This window comes from Drosophila subobscura, chromosome E, assembly GCF_008121235.1.
Source record: "Drosophila subobscura isolate 14011-0131.10 chromosome E, UCBerk_Dsub_1.0, whole genome shotgun sequence".
In the NCBI taxonomy this organism is placed as follows: domain Eukaryota; kingdom Metazoa; phylum Arthropoda; class Insecta; order Diptera; family Drosophilidae; genus Drosophila; species Drosophila subobscura.
Window position 1 is genome coordinate 17,167,952 of NC_048531.1, and position 16,841 is coordinate 17,184,792.

General features: G+C 47.8%; 5 protein-coding genes across 6 annotated transcripts; all 5 read left to right on the forward strand.

Annotated features, from left to right (window-relative positions):
• Positions 1-326: 326 nt before the first annotated feature.
• Positions 327-3,434, forward strand: LOC117890823 (guanylate kinase-associated protein mars). 2 transcript variants are annotated; one of them, XM_034795896.1, is made up of 2 exons: positions 327-2,055; positions 2,115-3,434. In XM_034795896.1, exons 1-2 carry the CDS (start codon positions 429-431, stop codon positions 3,404-3,406), a joined length of 2,919 nt encoding a protein of 972 aa, XP_034651787.1. In that variant the 5' UTR covers positions 327-428; the 3' UTR covers positions 3,407-3,434. The 2 variants fall into 2 exon arrangements, with proteins under 2 accessions (XP_034651787.1, XP_034651788.1); XM_034795897.1 differs by having other exon boundaries at positions 2,121-3,434.
• Positions 3,435-3,559: 125 nt separating this feature from the next.
• Positions 3,560-5,162, forward strand: LOC117889822. Its single transcript, XM_034794301.1, has 3 exons — positions 3,560-3,611; positions 3,670-4,741; positions 4,811-5,162. The coding sequence occupies exons 1-3, from the start codon at positions 3,560-3,562 to the stop codon at positions 5,160-5,162; spliced, it is 1,476 nt and encodes a 491-aa protein (XP_034650192.1).
• A 127-nt stretch (positions 5,163-5,289) lies between these two features.
• LOC117890822 (protein lin-54 homolog) lies at positions 5,290-11,885 on the forward strand. The gene is given in 6 exon segments (XM_034795894.1): positions 5,290-5,640; positions 8,464-9,086; positions 9,088-9,987; positions 10,045-10,955; positions 11,028-11,167; positions 11,245-11,885. Coding segments are annotated over 6 exon segments (2,922 nt in total). The 5' UTR covers positions 5,290-5,615; the 3' UTR covers positions 11,568-11,885.
• LOC117890826 (elongation factor Tu) lies at positions 6,351-8,115 on the forward strand. The gene is made up of 2 exons (XM_034795903.1): positions 6,351-6,492; positions 6,553-8,115. The coding sequence occupies exon 2, from the start codon at positions 6,591-6,593 to the stop codon at positions 8,049-8,051; it is 1,461 nt and encodes a 486-aa protein (XP_034651794.1). The 5' UTR covers positions 6,351-6,492; positions 6,553-6,590; the 3' UTR covers positions 8,052-8,115.
• Positions 11,886-14,194: 2,309 nt separating the features above from the next.
• On the forward strand, positions 14,195-16,312 carry LOC117890825. Its single transcript, XM_034795902.1, has 2 exons — positions 14,195-14,351; positions 14,416-16,312. Exons 1-2 carry the CDS (start codon positions 14,336-14,338, stop codon positions 16,149-16,151), a joined length of 1,752 nt encoding a protein of 583 aa, XP_034651793.1. The 5' UTR covers positions 14,195-14,335; the 3' UTR covers positions 16,152-16,312.
• The last annotated feature ends 529 nt before the right edge of the window (positions 16,313-16,841 follow it).

Here is a 16,841-nt window from a genome sequence, read left to right on the forward strand (position 1 = left end):
GGGCCAGTAACATGCTGCGAAAAGTGGGCAGCACTGTTTCCCAACATTCTGCTACCCATAGGGATTATTCAATTAAGGACATTTTGTATATTATACAACAAAAAACTAAGTGAATGCTACCCAATATTGTGGAAAATTTATTGATGATTTATGTAAAATTGTAGATTAAGAGCTGACAGTCCCAACTAGCTGGAGATATTAAACAGACGATCAAAATCGAGGAATATGATTTAGGATTTACGGTATATTTGCGGTTTTTTTAAAAAATGGGAATATATATTTTGGCATATTTCAGAGGGTCGGTCGTATTTTTTATCGATTTGCCTGCGGCCACACTGGGCGCCATTTAAAAGTAGCGTCGCCTGTCCAGACAAATTTAAATTTTTTAAAAACTCTCAAATCTTAAAATAATATTGCTTGCCGTCGCAATGCAGCGTTACAAGGATTTATACAAACAGCAATCCCTTGCTCTGAGCCCTCGCAACTTCAATGAGCAGAACCGGGAACTCCAGAAAGCGGCGCGTGCCAAACAACGCGAAGATCGTTTTCAAAGCAACCGCATTATTAGCGTTAGTCCCACTCCCATGAAGTCTGCGGCACCTACATCTCCCTCGGAGGAGGCGCAGCCACGCCTTACCTATGACGCTCCGCCGAAGGAGAACCAGAAACCAGAGCTGGCTTCGCCGCCGAAGAAACCCACCCGGCCAGATTTTTACTTGAAGCGCTTTCTGGACTGGAGGGCGTCCAAGAAGGAACAAATAAAGTGCGAGCAAAATGCGCATCGTGGCCAGCCGTTGAAAGCGGAAACATTACAAAATTCTAAATTCACACACAAATCCAGAACATTTAAACCTCCGCCGAACCTCCAGCAAGAGCAGCAGGATGCGCCATCATTCGTGCCGCCAAAAAGGCACTCATTATACGCGGTCATATATAAAAGGCCTCCTACGAGCACTGCAAAGCCTAATGCAACAACATCGCGTCCTCCGGCAACCACATCACGTCCGCATTCTCAGGCCACTACAGTACAGCCTCATCCAACCACATCACGTCCGCATTCTCAGGCCACTACAGTACAGCCTCATCCAACCACAATGCGCCCCAAGGCAGCGGCAACCACAGTACAAATTCAGCCAACTACAGCGCGACCCCTGACTGCGGCAACCACTGTAAAGCCCCATCCAACCAAAGTCAGGCACCAACCTGCGGCAACCACAGTCAAGCCACATCCAACCACAACGCGCGCTTCGACTGCGGCAACCACACTAAAGCCCAATCCAAAAACAGTAAAGCATCAACCTGCGGCAGCCACAGTAAAGCCACATCCAACCACAACGCGCCCTCAGCCAGTCGCTGTGAAGTCAACTAGAAATCTGCAGCCAGCGACAGTGAAGCCTGCACCGTCACATGCATGGCCCTTGAAGCCTACAACAGCAACGAAGCCCAAGGCAGCAGCATATATTGGCGTTGGCTCTGCTGAGAATGGAGTTGTTCAATTGCCAAATCTGAGGACACAACCATTTGAGAAGCCGGCCGTGAGCAAAGCCATCACGGCGACTGGTCGCCGTGCCGAGATTGTGAAGCCAAAGCCAATTCGTGGAGGCGGTGGAGGAGCTGCGGGCAAGTTTAAGCCAAGTGCAGAGACAAAAGGAGGGGCTGCTGTGACAAGAAACAAGCCTGCCAGTCACTTTTCGACGAGAATGAAGGCCAAGAGCAACACCAGCAAGTACGTGAATCTTCAAAAGAATGTGCGTAACCGGCCGGATCTCAGGCTGGAGCTGATTGAGGCTGCGACCCTTGAGTTGCCTCCCAATACGCCACTGGATGGAAGAACAAGTGGCCCAGCCCTGGCCACGTCCACGCAGTGCAAGTCAAGCAGTGCTCTGGACGACTTTGGTGACATCACAAGCCTAAGTCCAGTGGCTCCACCGAGCAGCCACAAAGATTCCGCGTCTGAGGAGCCGAAGGCCAAGCGAAAATTTGATTTTTCCCGATACTCCATAGTCGAGACGAAAGCGGAAGATAGTTTGATCATGACTCCATTTGCGGCCAAGGGTGAGTGCAGGGTACACAGAGCAGTAATAAAGTAACATTTAAATATTGTTGGTATCCAGTTACAGATGATGCAGATCCAGAAGATGTTACTCTGAAGCCAGCTGAGGAAACAACGCCCCCACGCAGGGTGTCCGATGGGAAGCCAAACTATTTGAGTCCCTACGTGAGCGTTTCGCGCGGCAAAGTCAACTCTCGCTGTGAGCGGGAGAAGCGAAATAGCATGTACTTGCCCGGTGAGGAGACTCCTGTGGCCATACGGAGAGCTCTCGAGTCGGTGCTCTATTTTCGCCTACAGCTGAAGAACGAGATTGAGCGACTGCGTGCCATCTGCAGTGAGTGGGAAGGCTATAGTAAGGAGAATGAGGCGCATCTGCTGGATACGGGCGGCATGGATATGATCAATGTGGCCATTGGACAGACCAATCTGCTCGCTACCAAGAAAATGCTGCAGTTCAGCGGTCTGATTGACCGCTGCGAGGCGGGAGCTACGGGCAAGAACCATCGACCCTATGACGGCAGCGAGGAGACGAAGCCCGTGCAGCCAGAGGATCTGGAGGGGTGGTGGGACATGCTGAGACTCCAGAGTGAAAATGTCGACAAACGCTTTGACAACTTGAAGCGTTGGAAGCAGAACAATTGGCAGGACCCCGATGCAGTCGAGGATGCCAAAATACCAGCCAAGCCGGTGGCCAAACCAAAGGCCAAGCTGGGCAACAATTTGAAAGCAAAGCCCAAGCCCAAGGCCAAGGCCAGTAGCAGCTTGAAGCAATTCCTCCGCAGGGCCCATGCTGATATGAAAAAGACCAAGAACGATGAGGCATCTGCAGATACAGATGCACAATCCACTCCATCTCGCAAGAGCCACCAGCGTTTGATCGTAGTACGCGATCGGCGCTCCTTCTCTCCCGCTCGCACCGTCCTGCGCATGTCTGTCGGCGAGAGCCGTCCCTCCATAGGGGGCAATGCCTTGCTCAAGTCTGCCATATTGGCGGCTGCCGAACAAAACGCAATGAATCACACGCCACCTCCGAATAAGGCACGCCAGTCGATTCTGAAGACGCCAGGCACCAGCAGGCGCGAAAGCCGTGGCGTTATTTTCAGTACAAAGAAAAATGTTCGGCGTTTCAAATTCACCATCGACGAAGGCACTGTCAGCGACGATGAGGCCGTCGGGGGCGACAAGCTAGAGGACTGCGAGGAGGACATGTCGCTGGAGGCTTCAGGGGAAAGACGTTCCCTAGACCATGGTCCAGCCGAAAATCAGCAGCAATCTGAGGATGGCAACACTTCGCGCACGTACACGCTGCGCAATCGCAGAGTGCGTCTTCGGCCCTCCACTGAGTTTATGTAGTTTATGTTTTATTTATTGTTTAAAGCTTCATATTTGTTAATATATATGGTTATAATAATATCTGAAAATGATTTATAAATGTCAAATATTTGATTTTAATGTCAATTGGAAATAAAAATCAATCAAATAAAGAAAAGGAAAACTACCAGCAACATGGATCAGAAATCTTCGGGAGTTCTCCAAGAGAATAAATTGGTAAATGCAGGTAAGTCGCGATCAAGTAATTACAAACAGTTTCAATATTGATGGTGGATTCTTTGTAGATCGTCCCACTTCGATGGTACGAGGGGTAACACGCAGTGGACGCATCGTGCGGTCTTCGTGGGACAGTAACTTTGTTTACACTGACAATAGGAAGTGTCGCCCCAAGCTCCGCAGGCGGAGGCGCAAAGACAATCAGCGGTTAATATACATTGACCTGGACCAGTCGGTGGCGATTGTAAGGGATAAACCTGTGGCCGATTTATCATTAGATGGCGATGCAGATCTCAAAACTAGGCTGCACAAATTCCTGGGCCTCCTCGCCCCGCGCCGTAGACTTTACAATCCCATGGAATCCCTTGAGCCAAATAACTCTCCCCAGAAGGGGAGTGCACACCCCTCTAGCAGACTTTTTATAGACCAGGGCCAGTCTGTGGCTACTGCCAGAGATAAACACGATGATAATGAAGCACTCAAAGTGCAGCTGCACAAAATCCTGGGCCTCAGAACGCCGCACAAACGTGACTTCAATTTCATGGACACTGCGAATGAGGCGGAGGAGGCTGACAAGGTGAGCCTGCATAGTTCCCCCATTGAGGAGACGAAGTCCAAGCTCTGTTCCGATCTGGTGTTCCAGAGAAATAACAGCAGCATTCAGGAACGGACAACGACGGCCCTCAAGGAGCCGAAGCTGCGGGTGGCGAGCATTTGTCAGCAGCACAAGGAGAGCACTCTAGCCTGCCTAGAACATCATCCGCTCGTTTACGGATTCGTCGAATCACTGAATCCAAAGATTGCGATCAATATGTGCCATCCGCGGGCACTGACCTACCGAAACACAGATTTTGCGAAGTGCAAAGTGGACCTGGCTGAGGTCCTATATGAAATATTCAATCATTCAATCTTTCACTGCGGCCTTCAGGCGAAAATTGTGTGGAAATCTAGAATGAGCACTGCCAGCACCAGCGAGCTGGGCTTTAACGATTCAGGGCACCGCACAGCGCGAGTTTTGCTGTGCAAAAAGAACATCAGTCAGGCGAGTTTGCTAATAAAGCTGCTGCTTCATGAGATGTGCCATGTGGCGGCCTTTGTGTTCAACGGTGAAATAGGACATGGCGACAACTGTCGGAAATGGTAAATAGATCGTTCCTCCTTACGTAATATCCTCTCACATATGTACATATTCGTCTGCATTTCGTCTAGGGGCAACCAATCCAAACAACGGATACCGGACCTGGCATTGATCACGAATTGCGAGGCTAGATATAAATATTCCTGTCCGCTGTGCTCCCGATTCTCCTTCGGCCGCATGGAGTTTAAGAACGACTCGGAGCGTCTGCGGTGTCATTACTGCCAGTTTGCGGTAAAGGTGGAGCGTTGGAGCCGCACTGACCCATACAAATTGCCGGGACTGAATAAGTCGGAAACGGCATTCATGGCGTTTGTTCGTGAGAATTACCTACTGGTGGAGGATATGGAGAGCACGCACAGTTCCAAGATGCAGCTTCTTAATAGACAGTTTATGGATAAGAAGAATACCATAACTGTGCTTTAACCACTCGTAATACATTAATTATATGATTAATACATTTATTTAAAAATGCCGCAGTTTCTGAAACGCTTTACAACACTTGAGTCATCGCACTTCCTCGATAGTTTCATTAGCAACTCTGCTCGGCTAGTACAATTTAGATAAAATTCACATCAACTGCAGCAGAAATAGACTGGACGGCAATTTAAATTGAATTTTGAATTTGCTTTTGTGTTCGGAATGTAAATACGGTCCCAAATAAAGTGCATACATTAGTGGTGTTGTGGAAGACAATTCTAAGGCGATTTGCGAGTGGTGTTTCAGCAAAGTGACCGGGCCGCACGGTTCTTAGTTGTTTGTCATCACGGCATAGATTTTTTTTTGTTTTGCTTAGCATCTACCGCGCACACTGCAAATATTCAAAACAATCACACATTACTACCCGATAAGGACACATAATCTGAGCTGGACCCCACAATGGATACCAGTTGCATTACGATTGGTGAGTGGTCTAGCGCTTAAGCCGAACTTTCGTATTTCAAATTGAATTTTCAACCTCTGGCCAGTACAGCGTGTACCTGCCTGGCATGGCAGTTGGCCCATCTCACGTAGAGGGGCCTGCTGGCGCGCAAATTATCAAACCGGCCAGCAGCCCATGTGTCGACCATGGGAAATCAGTGCAGTGTGCCTCATAAGTGGGTGCACTTTTGTCGCCCATTTTGGCACGCATATGTAATGAGGTCGGTTCGTAATTTGCCCATTTTTGATAATTCAAAAATGTACCAAGTGCTTTTAACGTGGGAACATCCCAACCAAAAATTTCCCAACACTACATATACACGAATATGTGGATGTATGAGTGCTTTGTGGGGTACAGTCTTGGGGGCACTTGGCTGCTGATACCAAGTATTTGCATGCGAAACAGCTGGTTAAGAATGCCATTACGTCCCGATGTGTTTGAAATGCATCAGCTCTAGAGTATTTGTGTAAGTGCCAGCAAATTTACTTTATTATGAAAAAATCGCGCAAAAATAATTTCCCTCCACAACGTAAACAAGACCTGCCAACTAGCTACAATTGAACCAAATCGGAAGACTAGTTTTATGGGCTTAATTAAGTCTGCGTGCAAGTTAAATATATATCTATTATCTAGATTATGAATAAAGCGAAGCGCGAACATAATTATGTAAGAAATGTGGTGTGTATCGAGCTCACAATACTGATATCGATATATCGTATCAAGTTGGCAGTTCAGTCGGCAGCACAGCACATTGTACGGTTTACGCAATTGACAAGATTTTTCCCGACTTTCAAAAACTCTTTTTGCTCCCCTGAAGGACAAGACAATATTGTTGTAAGTGACGGAAAGTGCAACGCAGCTGGTACCACACTTGGCAACTCAAGTTTCTTTCAGTTTTTGGCCACAGAGAAAGCGTACGGAACCGTTGAATCATGTCACATGCATTTGCTGCAGTATACCGGTCGGCTGCCCCCATGGCCATTCGGTGCAGCCGCCGGGCCATGAGCTCATCCCGAATGCTGCGTTTGGCTTGCGCCACCGGTCCGACCACTGCCAGCCGGGATTGGAAGCGGAACAGTCTACTCCTCACTGCCCCGACCGGCAACGTTCAGCAATATCTGCGAGAATACGCCAATGAGAAGAAGGTATTCGAGCGCACCAAGCCGCATTGCAATGTGGGCACCATTGGGCATGTTGATCACGGCAAGACAACGTTGACCGCAGCAATCACCAAAGTGCTGGCGGATAAGCATTTGGCCGAGAGCAAAAAGTACAACGAAATCGACAACGCGCCGGAGGAGAAGGCCAGAGGCATTACCATCAATGTGGCCCATGTCGAGTACCAAACAGAGTCGCGTCATTATGGACACACCGACTGTCCAGGACATGCCGACTACATCAAGAACATGATCACGGGCACAGCTCAAATGGATGGTGCCATTCTGGTGGTGGCTGCAACGGACGGCGCTATGCCCCAGACCCGGGAGCACATGCTGCTGGCCAAGCAGATTGGCATTGATCATATTGTGGTATTTATCAACAAAGTGGATGCCGCTGACCAGGAGATGGTTGACCTGGTGGAAATGGAGATACGCGAGCTGCTCACCGAAATGGGCTATGATGGGGACAAAGTTCCTGTCGTAAAAGGCTCGGCGCTGTGCGCTCTGGAGGATAAAAGCCCCGAGATCGGCTCGGAGGCGATTCTAAAGCTGCTCAAGGAAGTAGACAGCTTCATACCGACTCCAGTGCGTGAGCTGGACAAGCCCTTCCTTCTGCCAGTGGAGAATGTCTACTCGATTCCCGGACGTGGCACTGTGGTCACTGGTCGCCTGGAGCGCGGTGTGGTCAAGAAGGGTATGGAGTGCGAATTTGTCGGCTACAACAAGGTGCTCAAGTCGACGGTGACGGGCGTGGAGATGTTCCATCAGATTTTGGAGGAGGCTCAGGCCGGAGATCAACTGGGAGCTTTGGTGCGAGGCGTCAAGCGAGACGACATCAAGCGTGGCATGGTTATGTGCAAGCCGGGCAGTGTCAAGGCCATGGATCAGCTGGAGGCGCAGGTCTACATTTTGTCCAAGGAGGAGGGAGGTCGCACCAAGCCCTTTATGTCCTTCATTCAACTTCAAATGTTCTCGCGCACCTGGGACTGTGCTGTCCAAGTGCAAATACCCGACAAGGACATGGTCATGCCTGGCGAGGACACCAAACTGATACTGCGTCTTATCCGACCCATGGTCATGGAGCAGGGACAACGTTTCACCCTGCGCGACGGCAATCTGACTCTGGGCACGGGTGTGGTTACCAAGACCATGTCGGCCCTGACTGAGACGCAACGCCTCGAACTAACTGAGGGCAAGAAGGCGCGCGAGAAGAAGGAGGCTGCCAAGAAGTAATAAAAAATGTGTCGGCTATTTAATAAAATCATATATTTAAGCACTTTGTATGCGTATTCTGTAAGTTATTGGCGATTAAATTGCAGTCGAAAAATAAACCAAACAAAAACAAAGAGTCGGAAACGGCAGAAAAACAATTTTTAAATCTTGTTCATGCTTGTGAGGAATGATTTTTTATGTATATCGATTATTCTTCGAGTACAGTAGAATATTTTTCAACACTGAGTCCCAGTGTTGGCAAGCGAAGTATCGCAACCGCCTTGAACGCAGCTGATGATAAAGAAAATTTTTGAAATTGAATTGAAAAATAATTGCAAACATGTACACTCAACGGTGGCGACGGTCATCGGGTATACAAAATAACGCAAAAGCCAATAAACAACATATTAATTGCAATCTTTTTCGTACACAGAATCTTTGGACGACAGCACGCCATTACCCGAACTCAGTTTCGAAGACTTCATGGAGCCAACGCAAGACGAAACTGCCACACAGCACCACATGGAAATCGATGCACTCGATTCGGATGAAGATGGCGCCTCTGGAGAGGAGCACTCAATCTCCATAAATGAGTCTTTGAACACGCCGCAATTCAAAAGATCCGTTGTCACGATACTGGAGGACAAACGATTGCGGACGCCCGGACCCGCTGTTTTGAAATCGCACGCTATCAAAGTGGTTACAGCAGGGGCGGGGGCGGGGCCAGTCGCTCCAGTCAAGCCACAAATAACGGATATAAAGATTCTAAACAATTTTAAGCCCGTTTCCAGCAATACCATAAAGATTGGCAACACAACTGTCGCACCAACATCGTCTCCGGGTGGAACAGCCAAAGGAATGCCATTAAACAGCGTGACCATGACACAGATCAAGACGCCGGATGGGAAAATTCTCTACCTTCAAAAGTCCATGTCAGCGGGAGCAGCTGCGAAGCAACCAGTTGTGACCGCCTCAACTCCTACCACGTCCAAGGCAGCAGTCACTGTGTCATCAGGAGGAGCTGTACATCATCTAGTCGCCCCAGCGGGTCTTCAAAAAAGCAATCCTCTCCAAGGCCGTAAACGTGGGCAGCACTGGGCTGGTCAAGGCAGCCGTGCCAGGGAAAGGAGGTACCTCTGGCTCCACGCCCGTTACCATCAAGGGAATAACTCCACTGGGCGCAAAGGGTGTACCATCGTCCGCCAGTTCACCAACATCAGCTCCGGCAGCCAAATTTCAGGTGGTGCGGTCATCTGATGGCAAGATAATCAAGATAAATCAGGCCAGTTCGTCCATGATTATAAACTCCAAAGCAACCACGGGCACAACACCTGGAACTGGAATTAATGCAGCAGCATCTGCCCTTAAAATGTCTCTGACAGCTGGAAACGCGGGGCTCAGGAAGTCGATTGGCCAAGTGGTTATCAAGGCAGCTCCCCCCAAACAAGCGCAAAGCGATGCAAGCAACAGTGCCACGTTGACTACGACCACCACCGGCACAAGCAGCTCATCGGCCCCGCCTGGCAAGATGCTGGTGCAGAGTACAGGCAAGCAAATTGTGGTGTCCAGCAAGAACATCATAAAGCTGTCACCCAAGCCAGGGGCCACCAGTAGCATAACAAACACAAGCGTCTCCCAAGGCAGCTCCCCTACGAAGGGAATCCATGCTGTACAGATTCCCGGCAAGGGCGGTGTCGTCCAGTATGTACGCGTCCTTCCCAATACAAAGGAGGCGGCCAGTAGCAGCAGTACATCTACAAGCGCCAAGACCAATTCCACGTCGAAGGTGACCTTTGTGCGTTCCATCATGCCCGCGAATGCATCCACAAGCAGCCCAACTAACGCATCATCAGCAGCAACTAAAAGTCAATCTGTGGGCAATACAAACAAGATTATAATGAAGACAACGGGTGGAAGCATTGTTCCGCTTCCCTCTATGCAAACGTTGGTTTCCAAGGTGAGTACGAAAACTGCCAAAATACTATCCAGGCTAACCTTGTATGATCCTTTGCAGCGTGCGCTGGGCGCCACCAACACCAGATCGCCTGGCAGCAATAGCGGCAATCAGGAATCACCCCGAAAACATAGACTCACCGATCTCAACATCCAACACTTGTCAGCTGGGGACGATGCCAGCGATAGCAGCGAAGCTGGCCCAGAGACAAAGAAGCCACGTTTCGTAATATCAGTAGCGCAATCCTCTCAGCAGCAGCCGCAGCACAAGCAGATAGTGACACGTCCTTCGTCCATACAGCGCGTGACGGTGCAGGGCGCCAACTCCAACAAAATAGCTCCCAATTCGGCAAAGAAAGTCTATAATTTGGTGCAGTCGGCCAATGGAGTCAAGTACATGATCTGCAATTCGGGTGTTCCCCAGTCATCGACCAGTGCCATGCGACGTGGATACACCGGCTATGTGGACAGCAAGACTCGACGTCCCCTTTCCTTAGCGGCTCAACAGCACCGCATGCAAATTGCACCAATGCAACATGCAACAAATTTGCAAGCATTGCAGGCCCAGGCAAAGCAGAGGATACGACAGCAGCAGCTGCAAAATCAACCATCAGCGGTACAGCCAAAGGCGTCACAGGCCCCAGTTCAGCCTCCTCCAGCTAATGCTAATGCCAATGCCAATGCCAATCCTCAAAGCGCCAAGATATTGCCTGGGAAGCAGCTCTTCGAGGTACTAAAGTCTCCCCCATCCGACACGCCGCCTGCGGCTGACGCACTAGCGGGTATGACGTCGCGACGCAAGCATTGTAACTGCAGCAAGTCGCAGTGTTTGAAGCTCTATTGCGATTGTTTTGCCAATGGGGAGTTCTGCCAGGACTGCACCTGTAAGGACTGCTTCAATAATCTGGACTATGAAGTCGAGCGGGAGCGAGCCATACGCAGTTGCCTCGAGCGCAATCCCAGCGCATTCAAGTACGTATTTATATTCAGTGCCACTGTCATCCTGTTTGTTTACTTACAATTATTGTTTGGTTTTCCTTGCAGACCTAAGATTACGGCCCCGAATTCGGGTGACATGCGGCTGCACAACAAGGGGTGCAACTGCAAACGGTCTGGCTGTCTGAAGAACTATTGCGAGTGCTACGAGGCAAAGATACCCTGCTCGAACATGTGCAAATGCGTGGGTTAGTACAAGAATGAATGCTTTTGGATGCCTGTTCACTGATCTTAGCTAAAATGTTTTATTTGTGGTATTTTGTAGGCTGTCGGAACATGGAAGATCGTCCCGATATGGACATGGACTCTATAGACAGTTTGGCGGATGGTGAAGAATCGAACAAGGCTAGGGACGACAAAAAGTCGCAGGATGATTCGGATCGGTATTTGACAGACGATGTGGTAGAGGCGACCATCATGTGCATGATTTCTCGTATTGTGATGCACGAGAAGCAGAACACTTCTATAGAGAATACCGAGCGTGAGGTGATGGAGGAGTTGGGCGAAAGCCTGAATCAGATTATTACCTTTGGCAAGGAGAAAGGCGATTCAAACGAGCTGGTAGACTCCATGGATTTAGTATCTTGATATTTAAACGTAACATGAATTAGTTCGTAAGTTCAAAGCGTTCTTGACCTTTTCCCCTTTGTCGTGTACTCTTTTCATGGGCTTTATAAAAGTTGACCTTAAAGTAATGTGTAAAGTTTCAAATGTATATAAATCAACTCGATCATGCATTAACACTTACATTAGCTAATATCAGATTTAAGATAACATGCACTTCGTATTACCATTGAGGGGTTTTAACGCGGACTTTGATATAAATGGTTTATCATTGTGCGAGAGCTCTTCCGCCACCTTGATGTAAATAAATGTAACTATAAAATAAATGTTTAGTTGGAAAAAGAATATAATTATAGAGTCTTTCCTGGGCCGAGGGGCATACAAACACAATTCATAAAACAACATTTGTTCTCGTGTGTAGCTTGTTTATTCACCAACAACTTCAGTTACATATTTGTAGTTTGCATTTGCATTTGCATTTTTGAATTACAATGGCATTGTTTCCAATTGCTGCCAATAAGATAAGGGCGAATCCGAGTATAGTAAACTCAACGCAATTTAGTTTATTTATCCCGATATCGTTATATGTAAGTATCTCTATGAAATAAACATTTGTCCAACGACTAGTGCATAGATTGAATGTGTATATATAATAGCTATAAGTTTGGTAGTATTATCAATATATAAGTGGTTTGTAATATATATTCTACTCGGTCACCATTTGGCTTAATAAATGTAAGTTTTCTGGTTAGGTTTCTCCCGGCTCTCACCCTAAACATGGCATGGCATGAGTACACATCGTCACATCGTTTGTAGTGTTTAGTGTTTGGTGTAGTGTGATAATTATCTAGGGACTATAATGCGTCTTCCATAATGTTTGTTAAGTTTCTATAAATGTATCGTATTGTGTTGTGTTGTTTGTTGCATTTTGACTAATATGCTCGCGCTAAACCATAGAAACGAATACAATATTTGGTTTTCCTGCGGACATTCGCATGGGAACTTGAGAGAGAGTATGTGTGTGCGATTATTTCTTATAAGTATATATAGCAAATACATACAGTAAATTGTTAAATATAGTTGTGTAGTGTAGTGTGTATATTTGTGGATTATTTATTTAATACTGTGCACAAAACGCTTTGGTTAATTGTAGTTTTGCTTAATAGCTTTGTTTGACCCCATACCAGCTTTTGGTGTGTGTTTTTGGCACACGCTTTTTTCTTTGGAACATTTAAACATTAGGTTAGATAACAGTAACGATTTGAATACGAGTAATTTCTATATTGTTTGTTGTTCATTTATAAGCTATATTGTCTAATTCACACGTCTATATTGAATGCTGAGCACCCCGCCGCACGAGGCGGTGGGGAGCCCACAGCACAAGGCTATAGCCATAGTATAACCTTATGAAAACCGAACAAAACCTCTTGCTAAATATCAGATCATTATAGATACATCTAAATCTCATATGTATGCACGTTTTTACGAGTACTATAGTATCAAATCTTTAATTTAGTTAATTTGCTATAAAATGTTTGTGGTGTGTGTTGTTGCATGATTGAATTCGGCAATTCTTCAAAGCGTGAAAAGTTACAACGAACACAAAGTCAAAGTCTATGTGGATTATGATTGGATTACAAGTAGATAATACGATTGGATATTTTATTTAGATATTAGATCTGTAGAGTCACAACAACGGAACAACGATGATAATCAGCAAGTACTTCAGCTATGCGTATGTACAATTTGTTCAATATAACCTCATTGTATACCTGCGATTTACTACATTTTGTTTGCTTTTCAACTTTTGTCGTTTTGCCACTCTGGCCTACTAACTATTACAGAGATATTTTCCTTTATTTTGCGTGAATTCTGTTCAATGCGCGCACAAAAATGTATTACAAGGTGGCCCATTGGGTTGGCGCATTATGATTGCATTATAATTTGTGGATTTTACATGATCCTTTTCAGGTGATCACAACACTTGAGGACACTTGCAGCCATTCAAGTGTCCTGCGGCAGTATCCGATTGATCCAAGTTGATCCGTGCAAGTCGGGGAACGAAATCGGTAATACGCATGAGGGAAACACTTTAAAACTTGGGTGGGAATTGTTGGATGGACACTCTATAAATAGATACTAGGAATGTAGGTTCTTCTTGAGCAACTCACCTTAGCGATTTCATTCCCCACTTGTAAATTCAATTCTAAATAATAAAATGCAAACAGAAAGAAAAATCACAAAATTGTGCACGCATTTCGCTATTTCTTTGTGTTTGAACTTAGCCTATTTATGGTAATGCTATGGAAGTGAATTCCTAGTACAGTTTGCACCACAAGCCTATAAGTAGTTCCCTTAATGTGTCAGATAACTTGTGTGTGTGTGCCAAGTGGGCAACAATTTTACAAGGGTGTGTTTAGAATATATTTAATAGTTTATGTATGGGATACTGGGAGATATATTCAACTACATTCCGATAACTATCTTTAACAACTTTAAATTTTAAATTGATTTAGTTAAAGAAGGTCGGGACTCGTCGTCATCGAGTGCCCCGATAAAGCCTGTCAAATGCCACGCCGTATTGCCTGAGAGTTTCAATGGAACTGGGGCGCCTAGGAGGTGGCACAAAGTGAGGGGAAGGGTGCCCTGGGTGTTCGTTGTCAAATCAACGAATTAGTTTCACTTTGGAGTTGTTTTAACACTAGCAAAAAATTCATTTTCATGATTGGAATGCAATATTCCCAATCCCTTTGGCACAACGTCCTCGGAGAGCACAAAATTACTAGCACACAATGAGTCATGCAATGCGTAAGGCCGCCTCCACGTCCCAGCCGAAAGAGTGCATTAACAAAGATCTTTCATTTCGCCACAGAGGGACCGCATCCGTATCCGATCCGACCCCAAACCGACATCTTTCACGGCGATCCATTCAAAATTCAGTCGTACAAATTTCGCTATGCCGAGCGACCCGTCTACCCAGTACAGCACTACCAGCGGCCCGAGCCACAGCCACAGTCGAGCCCTAGCCGAGCGCCGCAGTTCGAGACTTACTATCGGAATGCCAAGTTTTCCAGCGATCCCGAGTGTGCTCCGGCGCCTCCGAGCGCCAGGTTGGTGCAGCAGGACAGCGCTTCATTTGCGGAGAACAGGCGCCGCAGGTGCCTGCGCGACTCCCAGTTGCAGCATAATGTCTCGACGGATTCTCCGCTGCTAAAGAGCTGCTGCAACCGCGGCGACTATCAGGCAATGGATCGGGGACAGAGCGCCACGTCTCTCTATCGGCGCTGCAGCACTAATGCAGCGTCCATGAGCGCCTCTAGGGCAACATTTGAGAAGAGGGAAGGGAGTTGGCATCAGTCGGTTGCTGGTAGCAGCAGCTCCAGCATCCAGCTGCTGCCCAAGAGAAGCGGCTGCAGTGGCTGCGAGATAAACACTAACATGGCGGCCCAGGACTCGCAATCGGAGGCGGACAACAATTTGAGAATCAAGATTGAGACGGACAGCTGCCTGCTGAACAACACGGACAGGGCAAAGCAACCGACAAGACAACAGAGCTCAAGCAGTGCCAGCCGATCCTCGGTCAGCTTTGGCATAGACAAGCGATTGTCCAAGTTCAGTGTGGCCGGAAAGAAGCCCAGGATAAGCGCGGAGCAGGCTGCCAAGCAACGGGTTACGGAGCGGGAGCTGGAGCTGAAGATGGAGCGAGAACGCGCCGGGCAGCGGGAGAGGGAGCGCGAGAATCTGCGCCAGCAGGAGAGGCAACGGGACTACGAGCGGCTCCTCGAACTGGAGGTGGAGAGGGAGTCTCAGCGACGCAAGGAGTACCATGAGTACCAGGAACTCCAGCGACGGGCAGAGCAGAAGCGGCGGGAAGTGCCGATGCCGATGCCGATGCCCATACCCGCCCATAATCCCGTGATGATGAGCTCCCATCTGTACAGGCGCACCTCCGACGATCGTCTGCCCGGCATGGTACACTTCTGTGACCGTCCGCCTGCCGCTGCCTGTAAGCGGCCTCAGCCTCTGCAGAGCTGCAACAAGTATCTGCCATCGCTGCGGGGCCAAAAGAAGCCCACAGCTACGACCGCGCCTCCTCGCGCCTCCACGTTCACTGCTGCTTCTCCTATCCCCATGTACACTTCGGCTCGTACTGTTCCCAAGTACACTCCAGCTCCTGCGGAACCCAAGTACAGTCCAGCTCCTGCTGTTCCCATGTTCAGTAGAGCTCCTCTTGTCAGCCCTTCCAGAAGTCTAGAGCGGAGCAGTTCGGGCACATCGAACGGCAATGTCCATGTGTCGGTGAGCACCAATGGGAGCCATCGGCCATCGACCACAGAGTTGAACGAGCAGAAGCAGCTGAACTCCGACTCCCCCATTCTCACTCGGCTCAATAATATGCCCATTAGGATAACCACGTCGCGTCCCCGAGACGGGGATCTGGAGTTCTCCATTAACCAAGTGCGGCTGCGAAATCATTCACCCATTCCGGGTGTGGCTCCACGGCTGAGCAGCAGTCGGCTGCTACAGGGGGACGACAGCTCCGTGCACTCCTTGAATGTCAATATCAATGTCTATGCGGATAGCAACTCGCGTCGGATGCGTATGTAGAGGAGGGAGAGTCTAAGCATGGGTAGGATCAACATCGGGACAATTCTGGAACCCTGACCCTCAGGCAGGTGCTTTCGTAAAAGGAATTTGTTTCAGAGTCGATCTGATGTTGAACCCACCCATAAACATAATCAAATATATCCCAGATGCGGCACTCGTCTTAAGCTCACTTTGTTTTAAATGTCAGCAAAAATGCAGAAAAAATGTATGTAAAAAAGTGCAAGTTCCCCCTACAGTTTGTGTTTGCTTTTTGCCTAGTTCCTAGATATTCCCAGTCCATTAAATCAATGCAATTGCAGGCGCCTGCTCTTTGGCACAGCAATAAAACCTTCTATACTGGGAGTAGAGTTTTGCGCTAGAAAAGCTCTCCTAAAAAGCTCAGTAAACTTTACATACAGTTGCATGCATCATCTGTTGGTGCGGTCGATGCGGCGACTGTACTTTGTAGTGACATAAATAATTTGGTTAGTCAATAGTTCCAATTATGAAATACCAAATTGGGTCATTGAATTGCCTTCGGTACATAGTAGGGCTCTTAAGATTGCCACATTGAAGATGCTCGGATCTTCCGCTTCTAGTATCCATTCGAACTAAAAGTTACCCGTCTTCGCCGAACATCGTGCCCACTCCTACTCATCAATAGAGCTCTCTCTATCCATACTATAACTGCTCTGATTATTGTATTTAAAT

Excerpts from the sequence above, each read along its gene's own strand:
- LOC117890823 (XM_034795896.1), top strand. The coding sequence starts at position 429 with ATGCAGCGTTACAAGGATTTATACAAACAGCAATCCCTTGCTCTGAGC. Across the intron at positions 2,056-2,114 it reads GACTCCATTTGCGGCCAAGG|TTACAGATGATGCAGATCCA; the intron begins GTGAGTGCAGGG and ends GTTGGTATCCAG.
- LOC117889822 (XM_034794301.1), top strand. The coding sequence starts at position 3,560 with ATGGATCAGAAATCTTCGGGAGTTCTCCAAGAGAATAAATTGGTAAAT. Across the intron at positions 3,612-3,669 it reads GAATAAATTGGTAAATGCAG|ATCGTCCCACTTCGATGGTA; the intron begins GTAAGTCGCGAT and ends GATTCTTTGTAG. Across the intron at positions 4,742-4,810 it reads GGCGACAACTGTCGGAAATG|GGGCAACCAATCCAAACAAC; the intron begins GTAAATAGATCG and ends CATTTCGTCTAG.
- LOC117890826 (XM_034795903.1), top strand. The coding sequence starts at position 6,591 with ATGTCACATGCATTTGCTGCAGTATACCGGTCGGCTGCCCCCATGGCC.